Source organism: Carlito syrichta, unplaced genomic scaffold (genome assembly GCF_000164805.1).
Source record: "Carlito syrichta isolate Samal-C Ts95f unplaced genomic scaffold, Tarsius_syrichta-2.0.1 Scaffold306997, whole genome shotgun sequence".
In the NCBI taxonomy this organism is placed as follows: domain Eukaryota; kingdom Metazoa; phylum Chordata; class Mammalia; order Primates; family Tarsiidae; genus Carlito; species Carlito syrichta.
Genome location: NW_007251093.1, coordinates 228,948 through 244,554, shown reverse-complemented (window position 1 = coordinate 244,554; position 15,607 = coordinate 228,948). Strand labels below are relative to the sequence as shown.

The following is a 15,607-nucleotide window of genomic DNA, read 5'->3' as shown; positions in this document are numbered from 1 at the left end:
CCTGGGCAACTTGGTGAGCCCTCATCTCTACAATAAAAATCAAAAAATTAGCCGGGCATGGTGGCACGTGCCTGTAGTTTCAGCTACCTTGAAGGCTGAGGCAAAAGGCTTGCCTGAGTTCAACAGGTCGGGGCTGCGGTGACTGTGAGCGTGCCACTGCACTCCAGCCTGGGTGACAGAGTGAGACTCCAACACACACACACACACACAAAAAAAGATGGAGGAGGGTCTTCCAAATGTCTGGATAAAGGAAGTTGCAATGAAGAGGAAAGAAATAAAAGGTAGATAGAAAAGCCTGAAAGGTTGAAATGGCATCAGATGCCTTTTTGATTGACAGCACTAAATACTAGTCATGAAGGGAGCAACATCTAGAAACTTCTAAAAGAAGATGAATGCGAATCTAAGATTCTATCCCAATCCACCCTAGCAGTCAAATGAGAGGGAAAGAGGACACCCCGGCTTTCTGAAAATCATTCAAGGATGTACTGTAGAAAATAAAATGAGCCGGGCTTGGTGGCTCAGCCTGTGGATTGCCTGAGCCCGCGGGTTCAAGACCCACCTGGGCAGCGAGACCTCATCTCTACAATAAATAAAAAAATCAGCCGGGCATGGTAGCGCATGCCTGTAATTCCGGCTACTTGGAAGGCTGAGGCGGAAGGATCGCCGGAGCCAGCAGGTCGAGGCTGTGGTGGCCGGGAGCGGCCACTGCACTCCAGTCTGGGCGACAGAGTGAGACTCCAACTCAAAAAAAAAAAAAAAGAAAAGAAAAGAAAATGAAGCATACATTAAGAATGGGAGCGAACAAGTAACATGTATATTTAACTATATGATATATGATACTTTTAACAATAAATCATAATATGGAATTAAAGTCTCAAAGTAGGCAGGATTATCTAGCAGAAAGAACACAGGCTCTGAAGTTTCAAATCCCGACCATGGCACTGAGAGTTACTGAAATGCTCTCAGCCTCCAGTTCCTTCATATATAAAACAGTGATAGTACAAACCTCAAAGGATTATTGGGCTCAAAAGCACAATCCTTGTAAAGCACATAGCACAATGCATGTATGTATATGTATCATAATATGTTATAAAATGAGAAATTCCAACATGGGATGTCGGAGTGGGGAAGAAGAGGTAAGTGATAGCTTTGCCTTCAGAAAGGGAAGAAGCCGGGCACAGTGGCGCCCACCCATAATCCCAGCACACTGGGAGGCCCAGGTGAGAGGACTGCCTGAGCTCAGGGATTTGAGACCAGCCCGGGCAACTTGGCGAGACCTCATCTCTACAATAAATCAAAAAATTAACCAGGTGTAGTGGTGCATGCCTATAGTCCTAGCAACTTGGGAGGCTGAGGCAGAGGGATCACCTGGGCCCAGCAGGTCGAAGCTGCTGTGGCTGCGAATGTGCCACTGCACTCCAGCCTGGGTGACAGAGTGAGACTCTGACTCAAAATATATATATATATATACCACAGACTGGGTGGCAAACAGAAATGTATTTGTCACAGTTCTGGAGACTGAGAAGTCCAAAATCAAGGCACTGGCAGAGTCCATGACTGGCAAGAGCCCACCACCTAGTCGGCCATGTTTTTGCATTAGCCTCACATGGCAGAATGGGGCAGAGATCCCTGGGGTTTCTCATAGGGACACTAATCTATTAATGCAGGCTCTACCCTCATGATTGAATCACTTCTCACAGGCCTTTCTTAGTAATACTATTACCACTGTAGGATATTGCAGTGGTAGTTTTTGTTGTTGTTGTTGTTGTTTTTGAGTTGGAGTCTCCCTCTGTCACCCAGGCTGGAGTGCAATAGCACACTCATGGCCACCACAGCCTCGACCTGCTGGGCTCAAGCAATCTTGACCTGCTGGGCTCAGGCAATCCTTTCTGCCTCAGTCTCCCAGGTAGCTAGGACTACAGGCTTGCACCACTATACCTGGCGAATTGTTTTATTTTTTGTGGAGACAAGGTCTCACTATGTTGCCCAGGCTGGTCTTGAACTCCTGAACTCAAGCAATCAATCCTCTTACCTCAGCCTCCCAGAGTGCTGGGATTATAGGCATGAGCCATGATGTCTGGCCTTTATATTATTTATTTTCTGTTTATTTATATTACCTAAGGCCCAAAATGGCTGCTGAGGAAATGTTTATATTCTAATAGTGTATTTTAGAATATATAAAGCAAAGATTATTATACTGTACAAGAAATTGAGCCAGGCACTATAATCCCAGCACTTTGGGAGGCTGAGGCAGGAGGATTGCTTGAGCCCAAGAGTTTAAGACCAGCCTAGGCAACATAGCAAGACCTTGTTTCTATAAAGTAAAAAATAAAAAAAAAATTAGCTGGGTGTGGTAGCATGCACCTGTAGACCTAGCTACTCAAGAGGCTGAGGTGGAAGAATTGTCTGATCATGCATCCAGCCTAGACGACAGAGTTTTAAAAAAAAAAAAGGAAAAAATAAATAAACTGACAGATCCACATCATCTTAGGAGACTATCACACTTCTCTGAAATTATAGCTTGGATAAGCCAAAATCAGTAACAAAATGAAAAATTTGACAGCTAGACTGGTAGACATTTATACAACTTTGTCCCTAAGCCAGGCTCGGTGGCTCAGCCTGTAATCCCACGCCCTTGGGAGGCCGAGGTGAGTGGATTGCCTGGGTCCACGGGTTTGAGACCCGCCTGGGCAACTTGGCGAGACCTCATCTCCACAATAAATCAAAAATTAGCTGGGCGTGGCAGCGTGCGCCTGTAGTTCCAGCTACTTGGAAGGCTGAGGCGGAAGGATCGCCAGAGCCCAGCAGGTCGAGGCTGCGGTGGCTGGGAGTGGCCACTGCACTCCAGTCTGGGCGACAGAGTGAGACTCCATCTCAAAAAACAAAAACAAAAAAACAAAAAACTTTGTCCCTAACAGAGAACACACATTTTTTTTTCAAATTTCTATGGAATATTCACATAACCTGACCAGTTCCTACAAGCAGAAATCTATTTATTTTTTATTTTTTGAGTTGGAGTCTCACTCTGTCTCCCAGGCTGGAGTGCAGTGGCACACTCATGGCCACCACAGCCTCGACCTGCTGGGCTCAAGTAATCCTTCCGCTTCAGTCTTCCAAGTAACTGTAACTACAGGCACACGCCACCACACCCAGCTAATTTTTTTGATCTATGGTAGAGATGAGGTCTCACCACGTTGCCTAGGCTGGTCTCAAATCCGTGGGCGCAGGCAATCCTCTCACCTCAGCCTCCCAAAGTGCTGGGATTATAGGTGTGAGCCACCACACCCAGTCTAACATAAATCTTACACTTCACATTCTGGACCAAAATGCACGACAATCAGAGCACAAAACTCAGAGTGTTGTTGTGAGCAACGAAAAGCCCACACTCCTCCCTCACCAATTCCATCTACTTCGACACTTAAAAACTATCCTTTTAAATAACTTGAGTTAAGAAGGAAATAACAGGCCACAAGGCTGTGGTGGTTGTGAGCAAACCATAGCACTCCAACCTGGGAGACAGAGTGAGACTCCAACTCAAAAAAAAAAGAAGGAAATAACAACTACAAATCATTTGGAAAGGAATGACAATGTAAAGATTATATATGAAACCTGTAAAGCCAGGCATCATGACTCACATCTATATTCCCAGCACTTTGGGAGGCTGCGGCAGGAGGATTACTTGAGCCCAGGAGTTCAAGACCAGTCTGGGCAACATAATGAGACCTCGTTTCTATAAAAATAAAAGTAAGCCTGTAAATTACTTCCAAAACAGTATTCAGAAAAGATATTGGTTTACATGCATTTTCTAGAAAATAATAAAAGTTGGCTAATCAGGCATGGTGGCTCATGCCTATAATCCCAGCACTTTGAGAGGCCGAGATGAGAGGGTTGCTTGAGTCCAGGAGTTTGAGATCAGCCTGGGCAGCATAGCCAGACCATGTGTCTACAAAAGAAATCTGAAAACTAACCAAGTGAGGTGGTGCACAGTCTGTAGTTGTAGATACTAGGGGGCTGAGATGCAAGGGTCACCTGAGCCCAGGAAGTCAAGGCTACAGTGAGCCGTGATAGCACCACTGCACTCCAGGCTGGGCAACAATTGAAAACAAAAAAAGGTTGACTGGGCTCAGTGATTCACACCTGTAATCCCAGTATTTTAGAAGGCCAAAATGGAAGGAATGTTTTGGTCCAGGAGTTCAAGACCAGCCTGGACAACACAGTGAGACCTCATCTCTAAAAAATCAAGTGAAAAAACTGGAAAATAAATGAATTGAGCATTTAGGGAACTAGACAAAGATCAGTAACATACACTCAAAGAAAGTTAAAGAAAATTAAAGCAAAAAACAATGTGACAGAGGAAAAAAAGCAGATTTGCTCAATAAAAGCAAAAGACAGTTTTTTTGTAAAAGCCAATAAAGTGGTAAACCTTTGTCAGCAAGAAAAAGGGAGAGAAGACACAATTTTGAAAAAAATTGAAAAATATTATAGTTATAGAAATAAAGGAATCTTAAAAATTGTAAGAGGTTACAGAGCACAGTTTGCTAATAAATTTGAAGTCAGTGTTTAGATGAAATGGATTATATTTTAGAAAGTCATAAGTTACAAAAGTGACAAGACAATGATCTAAACACAGTCGAATCTGAGATACATAAAAGCAGAAAATGGTAGAGTCTTAAAAAAAAAAAGTGACAAGAAGAGATTAGTGGAAAGATCAATAATCATTTGTTTTCAGTTGAAAACGTAGCCGGGTGCAATGGCTCTGAAATAGCTAATGAAATATGTAAAATAATTGCAATAACTTGCTTCACATAAGTAACTCCATTTTGTTGAAATCCTCCATCTTAGCTGTCTGCCTGACCTAAAAATAACCCCCCCCCACTGTATACGTGTAATTACTGTAATGTTCCCATGACCACAGACCCACAACTGTGTTCCCCTGCGCGATCATGCTGACCATTCTTGCTGGCCATTGAAAACTCCCTAGCCACAAGTTCCGTGTAATTGTATGCCTTGTTAACTGAAATCCAAGAGATTGTTCCTTTTGTTTTTAGTTCCTTGTACCTTCATCCCCTGCTATGTAGCCCACTTGCAGTTTTTGCCTTTAAAAGCTTGTTGCAAACTTCACTTAAGTGTCAAGAGCTTTCTTGACCCCACGTTAGTAAAAGGTCTCATAATTAATGACTCGACGTGCTGGCATCTCTCACAGCTCGGTCATAACAGCTCACATCTGTAATCCCAGCACTTTGGGAGACTGAGGTGAGAGGATTGCCTGAGTCCAGGGGTTCAAGATCTACCTGGGCAACTTGGCGAGACCTCATCTCTACAATAAATTAAAAAATTAGCCAGGCATGGTGGTGCACGCCTGTAGTTCCAGCTACTTGGAAGGCTGAGGTGGAAGGATCACCTGAGCCCAGCAGGTCACGGCTGGGTGGCTGTGAGTGTGCCACTACACTCCAGCCTGGGTGAAGAGTGAGACTCTAACTCAAAAAAAAAAGAAAAAAGAAAAAACCGGGCAATCCCCTCAGATCCCCTCCCACTGTCTTCTCAATAAATTCTACTTTCAAAAAAAAAGAAAAGAAACCACATCATCTAAATGGTTGGGAAAAAAATCCATCTGATAAAATTGAGTCATCATCCTGACTAGAAATTAAAAAAAAAAAAGTTCAGCAAGATAAGACCAAAACGAAATTCTCTTGGCTTATAAAGTTTATCTTCCAGAAACCTATAGAGTCAACCTCATACCTGATGATAAAAGAAAAAAAAGAAATCCCCATTGTAGCAGCTAAAATTGATTGCCTCTCAGCTCCAAGTTCACCCTTCACTGCCTTGCTTTGCGACACCGAGTGCTTGCTCTCCGCACTTCTTTCGCCGGCTAGCAAAATGCTAAACTTCGTCAGTAGTGGGCGCCAGAGGGACATGGTCACAAGATCTCTTGCATTGGTTCCAGCGTGCTGCTTCCGTTTCTTGTTCCCAGTCTAAGGCTGCCGGTGGTATGGATTTGGGACACCCAGTGGCACTCATTCACCAACAAGTTTTAACTGATACCCAGCAGGAGGGTTCTCACTTGCCAAACACATTATGAAAATTTAAAGATGACTCAAATCAGCAACTCTATTCATGTATTTTACTTTATTAACAAATAAACAAGGAAAATATATCATCTCAAGACTGGGCATGGTGGCTCACGCCTGAAATTCCAGCACTTTGGGAAGCTGAGGCAGGAGGATTGCTTGATCCCAGGAGTTCAGGACCAACCTGGGCAACATACAAACTACAAAACATAGCAAACAAACTCTAAAAAACATAGCAAAACTCTACAAAAAATCAAAAAATTAGCTAGGCATGGTGACATGTGCCTGTAGCCCCAGCTACTCAGGAGGCGGAGGTGGGAGGATTGCTTGAGCCCTGGAGGTGGAGGCTGTGGTAATCTGTGATCATGTCCCTGCTCTCCAGCCTGGGCAACAGAGTGAGACTCTGACAAGAAAAGAGAGGGAGGGAGGGAGGGAGGGAAGGAAGGAAGAAAAAAGAAAAAAATTGCCTCAAAGGATGAAAAAAATGCATTCATTTTTTTTTTTGCTTAACTAACTGAGTACTCATCCTGATTAGGGAAATAAAAGGGAACTTGTAGCAAGCCCACAGTCCCTGCTTGCTGGCCTTATCCTGCCAGCTGTGAGCTAGTTCTGGCTTGAGGCCACCCAGCAAGCATCTGCCATCTCAGCCACAGCCACAGCCTCAGCCTCAGCCTCCCTAGCGAGGTCTGAATCTTAGCCTTGGGAAGCATCCTCCCCTCCCCCTACCTTTCAAGTTTATTTCTTCCTTGAATGCTGTCCTAGGATGTTCTTTAGAGTTATCTTTCACCCCTTCTAAGTAGCTAGTCCTTTATTAGCTTCATGATTCTTTTGTTAAGTTTCCTCTGTTCAAATCACAGGTACGATTTCTATTACCTAATGGACTGGTGATGAGAAAGAATTAGTACCAGAATGGACTTTATCTCCCACCTTCTAGTTGACACATGTCATACTAAGTTATCTAAAGCCCTTGTTACTTCCTGATCATCAGATACAATCAGCATAACACCATTAATGCAGTGAACTACTATGATGTTTTGTGGAAAGTCGAAGCCAGCAATTTCTCTGCAGACAATATTATGGGAGAGAAAAGAATTGACACAGCCCTGATGTGAGATTGTGAAGCTGTACTGTTGGCTCTGTCAGGTAAAAGCAAACTGCTTCTGGTGTTTTTTTTTCCAAATTAATTTGGAGACAAGAGCTTTGCTCAGGTTAACAGCTGCATACCAAGTACTAGGGGCTTCTTAAGACTTGCTCCTATAAAGATATAATATTTGGGCCAGGAGTGGTGGCTCACACCTGTAATCCCATCACTTTAGGAGGCTGAGGTGAGAGGATTGCTTGAGCCCAAGAGTTTGAAACCAGCCCGGGCAACATAGTGAGGCCTTGTCTCTATAAAAAAATCAAAAAATTAGCCAGGTCTGGTGGTGCATGCTGGTAGTCCCAGCTACTCGGGAGGCTGAGGCAGAAGGATTGCCTAAGCCCAGGAGTTTAAGGCTGCCATGAGCCATGATTGTGCCACTGAACTCCATCCAGCCTGAGTGTCAGACTGAGACCTCAATTAAAAAAAAAATACACACACACGTGTGTGTGTGTGTCTATTTTATCTGGAACAGGAGCTGCAACTGGAGTCACTATTTACAATAATTCACAGTCAAGTCACTCTCCAAGATCCATGCTGCAACTTTTGCACAAGCCAAACAGCTGAGCTAAATGGGAATGTGATATTACCACTGCAGCTTCTTTCAAGTCTTTGGTGATGGCACTAATCTCTACAGTTCCACCAGGGGTGCAGCATTGTTTCTGGTTTATTGGGGGTTTTGTTGTTGTTTTGTGTTTTGTTTTATTTTGAGTGGGAGTCTCACTCTGTCGCTCAGGCTGGAGTGCAGTGGCACCCTCACGGCCACCCCAGCGTCGACCTGCTGGGCTCAGGCCGTCTTTCCATCTCAGCCTTCCAAGTAACTGGAACTACAGGTGCATGCTACCGTGCCTGGCTAATTTTCTGATATATTGTAGAGACGAGGTCTCAACAAGTTGCCCAGACTGGTCTTGAAGCCCTGGGCTCAGGCAATCCTCTTGCCTTGGCCTCCCAAAGTGCTGGGATTACAGGCTTGAGCCACTGTGCCCGGCCAATCCCCTATTTTGACTAGGGGCCACAGTGGTGTTTTGGGTCCCCAGAGCCAATATTTAGTAATCTCAAAAGCTATGACACTTTCTTTTCCCCAGCACATGAGAACTCTGCAAGTAGCCACAAGCTTTGGGGATAAGGCTTAGAGGAAGACTTACAAGGATGTACTTGCAGCAGTGTGGCAGAGTTCATCCTTGGGAAGCTATCCTACCCTTTATGCTCACTGGAATAGAGAGACTCTGGGTCTGGGAAGTGACTTCATTCTGGAAACTGGGCAGGAGGTCATGGCTCTCTATTGTGGTGACTCAAATCAGGTTTTAGGCTCCCAGACCTGGCCTTTATTTTTCCTGCTATGCTTTTTATGCTTGAGTAGGCAGCCCATCAATGTTGTTCGTACGGTCACCATGAGCAATTAACCATTGCCAAATCTTCCTGTGGCAAAGACATCCTGATGACCATCACATCTCTGCCGCCCTTCACAGTTGATGTGCTCACCTTGTCTTTGATGGTGAAGTGCTGCCATGTATACTTTGGCACCTCAGGATCCCATCATCCCACTGAATCAGGGGACTGCTATCAATGACAATATCCCTTACCTTCATCCCTAGCCTACACAGGAAAGGAACCACAGAGCTTTTTAGGGATGCAGTGCTCCCTTCACTAGTGGACTTCTCCACTTCTTAGTAGAGGAGTGTCTTCTGGGCCCTCTCGTGGTTAGGGACGGGTGTCTGGTGGTAGCTGTGTAGGTTCCACGTGATAAATCCACTCCTGACGTTCTTATCTCCCTAAATCTTTGGATTCTTTCCTCTAGATCACAGCAGGGAAGCTCTGGCATCTCCATCTCATCAAATGTAGGCAGCTATGAGTCAGCTCCAGCGGCAGAAGCAAACGTGGACAATCCGGACTCTCTAGTATGCACCCACGTCAATGAATTCAGTCCAATCCAGTGTTCTATTCCACGCTCCTTGTTCTAACACTTTCGGAATCCATTCCCACACAAGTCCCCAGGTTTCTCCCAATATTTATTAGCAAAACCTTCTAATTCTTTTGGGGTGTAAGCTATTTTCTTCTGAGTTGCTGAGATGTGACCTAGTTCTAAATCCAGTGACAATACGGCTGATTGTGCTGGGTTTAATGAAGAAGCATCCCCTGTAAGGCATCTTCCTCAGATGAAGCTATCACAGGATTTTGGGGCAAAGAGAGTCTGTTTTCCAGACACAGGAGGCAGACCACTTCCACTGCAAAGAAGCCTCACAGTGACGTGGAAGCTCAAGATTTTCAGTTTTATCTAAATCCAACTGGATGTTCCCATTCCAGGCTTCAGGGCCCCATTCTTTCCCAATGAGTGCCCTAACTTGCACATGAGATAACTATGTGTGATCCTGGACGAAACATCATTAAAACCAACAACAGAGAAACGATGCCCCATTATCATGCCCACTAAACAACATTACACTTGACTCACCAGTATGCAATACTCCATGCAATGAAAAAAGACATATAATGAAAAGGAACATATCTCAAATTGTTATTATTTGCACTCGGTAAGATTTTCTACCTAGAAAATCCAAATGAGTCAACTGAAAAGCCATTAGAACTCGAGTGAGAGGGTATAAGGACTCCAGAGCAATATATGAAACTAAATGTCCTTTCCATATACCATGCACTGAGAGACATGGCCAAGAACCTCTAGCATTGTTAGCACGACTGGTATCAACCTAAGTCTCCTGACAGAAGAATGGCTAACTACATTTTTATGTATTATATAGTAGCTATACTGCTGGAGAAAACATTAAAGACAAAGAAATTTAAAAAGAAAAAAGAGCCAGGTGGTGGTTCATCCCAGCACTTTGGGAGATGGAGGCGAGAGGATTGCCTGAGCCCAGGGGTTCAAGACCAGTCTAGGCAACTTGGTGAGACCTTGTCTCTACAATAAATCAAAAAATTAGCCAGGCGTGGTGGCGCGTGCCTGTGGTTCCACCTACTTGGAAGGCAGAGGTAGAAGGATCACCAGAGGTAGAAGGATCACCTGAGCACAGAAGGTCGAGGCTGCAGTGACTGTGAGCATGCCATGGCACTCCAGCCTGGGTGTCAGAGTAAGACTCTGACTCAAAAAAAAAAAAAAAAAAAAAAAATTAGCCAAGTGGCGCACACCTGTAGTTCCAGCTACTTAGAAGGCTGAGGTGGAAGGATCGCCTAAGCCCAGCAGGTCAAGGGTGCGGTGGCCATAAGTGTGCCACTGCACTCCAGCCTGGGTGAGAGAGTGAGACCCTCTCAATAAAACAAAACAGTATGAATCCATGTATGTAAAAAACAAATACTAAAAAATGCATATTTGCAGGTACAAGTACATATAGGAAAATAAAAAGACAAGGAAGAAACTTATTTTCTGAAAGAAAAGTAATTTAAGAGGGCTTCACTTTTTTGTTGTTGTTTGTTTTTGGTTCATCATAGAAACACTTTTTTTTATTAGAAAATATAGTTTATGGCCAGGCGCGGTGGCTCACTCCGATAATCCCAGCACTTTAGGATTATAAGTAAGAGGATTGCCTGAGCTCAGGAGTTTGAGACTAGCCTGAGTAATGTGGGGAGACCTCATCTCTACAGTAAATCAAAAAATAAGCCAGGTGTGGTGGCGCATGCCTGTAGATCCAGCTACTTGGAAGGCTGAGGTAGAAAGATCGCCTGAGCCCAGCAGGTGGAGGCCGCGGTGGCCATGAGCACGCCACTCCACTGCACTTCAGCCTGGGCACAAAGTGAGACTCCAACTCAAAAAAAGAAAAGGAAAAGGAAATATAGCTTATTAAAAGTAAGTTAGAGGAGCTAGGCTCGGTGGCTCAGCCTGTAATCCCAGCATTTTGGGAGGCCGAGGCAAGGGGATTGCCTGAGCCTGCAGGTTCAAGACCAGCCCGTGCAACTTGGTGAGACCTCGTCTTATAGTAAATTAAAAAAAAAAAAAAAAAGGCGGGTGTAGTAGTGCATGCTTGTAGTTCCAGCTACTTGGAAGGCTGAGGCAGAAGAATCGCCTGAACCCAGCAGGTTGAGGGTGCGGTGGCATAAACTTGCCACTGCACTCCAGCTTGGGCGACAGAGTGAGGCTCTGACTCAAAAAAAAAAATTTTACAACGGCTGGTACTACTGAAGATACCTTGAAATGACTTCCAGTATATGTTGCTGATGGCAGCATAGATTAGAAATTATTAGTAACATTTACCAAGAGTCATAAGATACCAGTATCTCTGAAATAATAACCTCATGCTTGAAATGTACTTTTAGTAAATAATTGCAGGAAAGAAAAATAGCTCTTTGGGCAAAGCTTTCATTACTAATTACTTGTGCCAATAAAACTTTGGAAACAGACTAAGTATCCAAAATAAAGGGTATCAAGTAAACTATGGCATAGCCATTCAGTGGAACATTAAACAACTGTTTCATTTTATAAAAAGACTGTAATAACATGAAAAAAATGAGTGAAAAAGCAATTGGTAATTTTAAAAATCTTCCCCCAACTGATAATGTTTTTTTATAATGTTAAAAAATCAGTAAATTTTATTTTATTTTTTATTTATTGCCCACTACACTGAGGAGAAACATTTTATTTTAAAATTATGACTATGAAGCAATATAGGAATACAAAAATTGTTTCATATATAAGCTAAATGATAAAGGCAGAAGACAAAATTTTACCTGTACTCACTGAAATTCCAGCTAAATTTAATGTCTAATCAGATAGAGAACTCTGAAAGAAAACATCGGCTATAGTTCATTAGGCTGGAAGAATTATGGGTGATTTTTCTTTCCTTTAAAAAACTTTTTTTCTCTCCTCAGTATTTTATAATCAAGGATAAAAACGTTTTGGGGACCCACCTGCTGCTCCTTTTTAAGGAAGATTTCAATCTCCATGTGAATCTGGTTTTCTTCTTCGGTTTTCATCCTTAGTTTCTGCAAGAACAATAATCAAACACCAGCAGTTCTCCCATGCAGGGCTGGAAGCTGTAAGTTCTGGAGACTAGCGCCCCAGCCTACATGGCAGTACAGGCCGTGTGTATGGCTGCCTAGGCGCTGCAACTCACTGTGGTTCCACACAATGCATGTTCACAAACAGTGCTGAGCCATGTCAGGGCCCCAACAAAAGGACCACAGTCGTGTTACCTGGAAAATGATGGCCATTTCAGGAGAGAAACAGAGTGCACAAGGTTCTCGGGCCCAGAAAAGGAAATTCCAGAGTGCAAAAAAAGAGTGCTGTCATGGCTTTGAGCACACCTGGGGAGTTAACTTTCAAAGATGCTCAAGTCCAGAAAAAGGGCCCTGCTGCACATGAATTACACTCTCTATGAATGCTTGCTCCTTCTACCTGTTGTTCCACTTGTTTTTTCTTTTTTTTTTTTTTAATTGGAGTCTCACTCTGTCGCCCAGACTGGAGTGCAGTGGCCGCTCCCGGCCACCGCAGCCTCGACCTGCTGGGCTCCAGCGATCCTTCCGCCTCAGCCTTCCAAGTAGCCGGAATTACAGGCATGTGCTATCACACCCGGCTGAGTTTTTGATTTATTGTAGAGATGAGGTCTCGCTGCCCAGGTGGGTCCCGAACCCGCAGGCTCAGGCAATCCACTCACCTCAGCCTCCCAAAGGTGCGGAATTAAGGCTGAGCCACCGAGCCCGGCACACTTTTTTTTTTTTTTTTTTTAAGAGATGGGGCTGCTCTCAAATTCCTGGGCTGGAGCAATCATCCCATTTCTCAGCTTCCCAAGTAGCTGGGACTAGCACCTGGTTTTTGCCTCTTGTTCTTTAACCATTTTGCATTCCTCCTCCAGTGAAGGTCTACCACTTCTTTCTCTCTCCTGATATTTTTCACTAAGACTGTTCTGTAAATTAAGGTCTGAATGAAGTTCAGCTCTCCAGATTTTGTATTTCTTACTAAAAGAGTAAAAGGTACCGGGCGTGATGGCTCAAGCCTGTAATCCTATCATTTTGAGAGGCTGAGGTGAGATGACTGCCTAAATTCAGAGTTTTGAGACCAACCTGGACAATTTGGTGAGAACTTGTCTACAATAAATCAAAACATAAGCCGGGCATGGTAGTGCAAAGTAGTTCCAGCTACTTTGAAGGCTGAGGCAGAAGGATCACCTGAGCCCAGCAGGTCCAGGCTGTGGTGGCTTGAGCGTGCCACTGCACTCCAACCTGGGCGACAGAGTGAGACTCCAACTCAAAAAAAAAAAAAAGATTAAAAGGTACTGGCTAGCTGAAGGTGCAAAACCTGCTGGTACTAAGTCTCTTGTTTTGCCCTCTGCCTATAATGACTAAGAGAAGTGGCTAGTGATTTGATAAGAATAAAGTGACTGAGGGGAGAAAGTACAACCAATTTTCAGTTATTATAAAAGAAGCAGGAGGTGCCGGCTACAGCCTATCAGAATCTCTGCTTGTAAATACCAGCTCCTCATTTGGACTTTTCAACCTCAAGCGTGCGGGCTGCTGAGGAGAACATAGAGTGAATCTTCCTTTCCCTCCTTTGTGAGCTGAGACAGTCTCAAAAGCAACACTTCCCACAGCAGGATTACCTTGACCTCCCTTTCCTCCTTTGTGAGCTGAGACAGTCTTAGCAATGAAACGCAAGACCATCTGCCTGGCCTCTCCCAGCAGGAATTACCTCAATCTCCTCCAGCAAGAGCTCTTCAGCTTTGTTACATTTTTTCTGGGTCTGGGCAATCTGCAGCTCGGTATTTGTTTTCATATAGCGATTCTCCAAGTTGGTTTTTGCCTTCATCTCTTGCAACTGGTCCTTGAGGTGAGCAATATATTCATTCCGACTCTGTAGTGGAAAGACCAGGTTTCTAAATTGAAAATACATTCTATCTCCATTCCGTTTGATCAGTGACTTAAGCGCAACTTTTGTATTGATTTATTTATTTTTTTGAGTTGGAGTCTTACTCTGTCACCCGGGTTGAAGGGCAGTGGCATGCTTTGAGCCACCGCAGCCTCGGCCTGTTGGGCTTGGGTGATCCTTCCGCCTTAGCCTTCCAAGTAGCTGGAACTACAGGCACGTGCCACCACGCCCAACTAATTTTTTTGATTTATTGTAGAGATGAAGTCTAGCCAAGTTGCCTAGGCTGGTCTTGAACCGGTGGGCTCAAGCAATCCTCTCACCTCAGCCTCCCAAAGTACTGAGATTATGGGTGTGAACCACTGCACCCAGTCACCTTTCTTATTTATAAATCAACAAGGAACTGGAACTATGTTTCTGCTATCACTCTATGGGAAATTAAGCCAACAATCATGAATAGTAGAAATGAAAATGAAAGATAACAAAGTCGTTGTAAGAATCAGGACTGTGAGGGTCTCTCACAGGCACACTCTTGGGGAACTCCATATTTCCCACGCAGATTGCTCATTACTATCTCATTTGGGTAGAAAGAACACTAATAAAAATGATCCAAAGAACTGACTTTCCACCCAAGCCTCACCACCCATGTGAACTTGGCCAAGCCAGTTGAACTCTTTAAGTTTTACCTTCTATAAAATAGAAAAGAGCAGGCTGGGCGCAGTGACTCTCACCTGTAATCCCAGCACTTTGGGAGGCCGAGGTGAGAGGATTGCCTGAGCCCAGGGGTTCGAGACCACCCTCAGCAACTTGGTGAGACCTCGTTTCTATAGTAAATCAGAAAATTAGCCAGACACGGTGGCACACGCCTGTAATTCCAGCTACTTGGAAGACTGAGGCGGAATGATCGCCTGACCCCAGCAGGTCAAGGCTGCAGTGGCTGGGAGTGCGCCACTGCACTCCAACCTGGGTGACAGTGTGAGACTTCGACTCAAAAAAAAAAAAAAAAATAGAAAAAAGAATTAATAGTGTCTGCCCTGCCTGAAATATCTCAGAGAACAATAATAAAAATTCATTGAGGTTATGTGTGAAAATTCTTTGCCAGTTACCAAATGCTTGGCGATTTTAAGGGCTCAATATTCATTAAGAAAAGCATTTATGGCCGGGCTGGGTGGCTCAGCCTGTAATCCCAGCATTTTGGGAGGCCGAGGTGAGTGGATTACTTGAGCCCGCGGGTTCGAGACCCACCTGGGCAACTTGGTGAGACCTCATCTCTACAACAAATCAAAAAATTAGCTGGGTGTGGTAGCGCGTGCCTGTAGTTCCAGCTACTTGGAAGGCTGAGGCGGAAGGATCGCTGGAGCCCAGCAGGTTGAGGCTGCGGTGGCCGGGAGCAGCCACTGCACTCCAGTCTGGCGACAGAGTGAGACTCCCACTCAAAAAAAAAACAAAAAACAAAAAACAAAATTGTTGGCTCAGGGTGGAATAAATAGTAAATGGCAGAAAAGGAAGTCGAACAAGGTAGACATGGCTCCAGAGTTCTTTTTTTTTTTGAGTTGGAGTTTCACTCCGTCGCCCAGACTGGAGTGCAGTGGCCGC

General features: G+C 44.3%; 1 protein-coding gene across 1 annotated transcript in view; it reads right to left on the bottom strand.

The window, feature by feature from the left end:
* The window catches only part of IQCG (IQ motif containing G), a 49,726-nt gene that overhangs the window by 6,180 nt on the left and 27,939 nt on the right, over positions 1 to 15,607 (bottom strand). Inside the window, exons 5-6 of the mRNA XM_008063688.2 lie at positions 13,838 to 13,999; positions 12,061 to 12,135 (exon numbers count right to left, since the gene is read on the bottom strand). Coding sequence (XP_008061879.1) covers positions 12,061 to 12,135; positions 13,838 to 13,999 — 237 coding nt within the window. The remainder of the gene's footprint in view (positions 1 to 12,060; positions 12,136 to 13,837; positions 14,000 to 15,607) is intronic.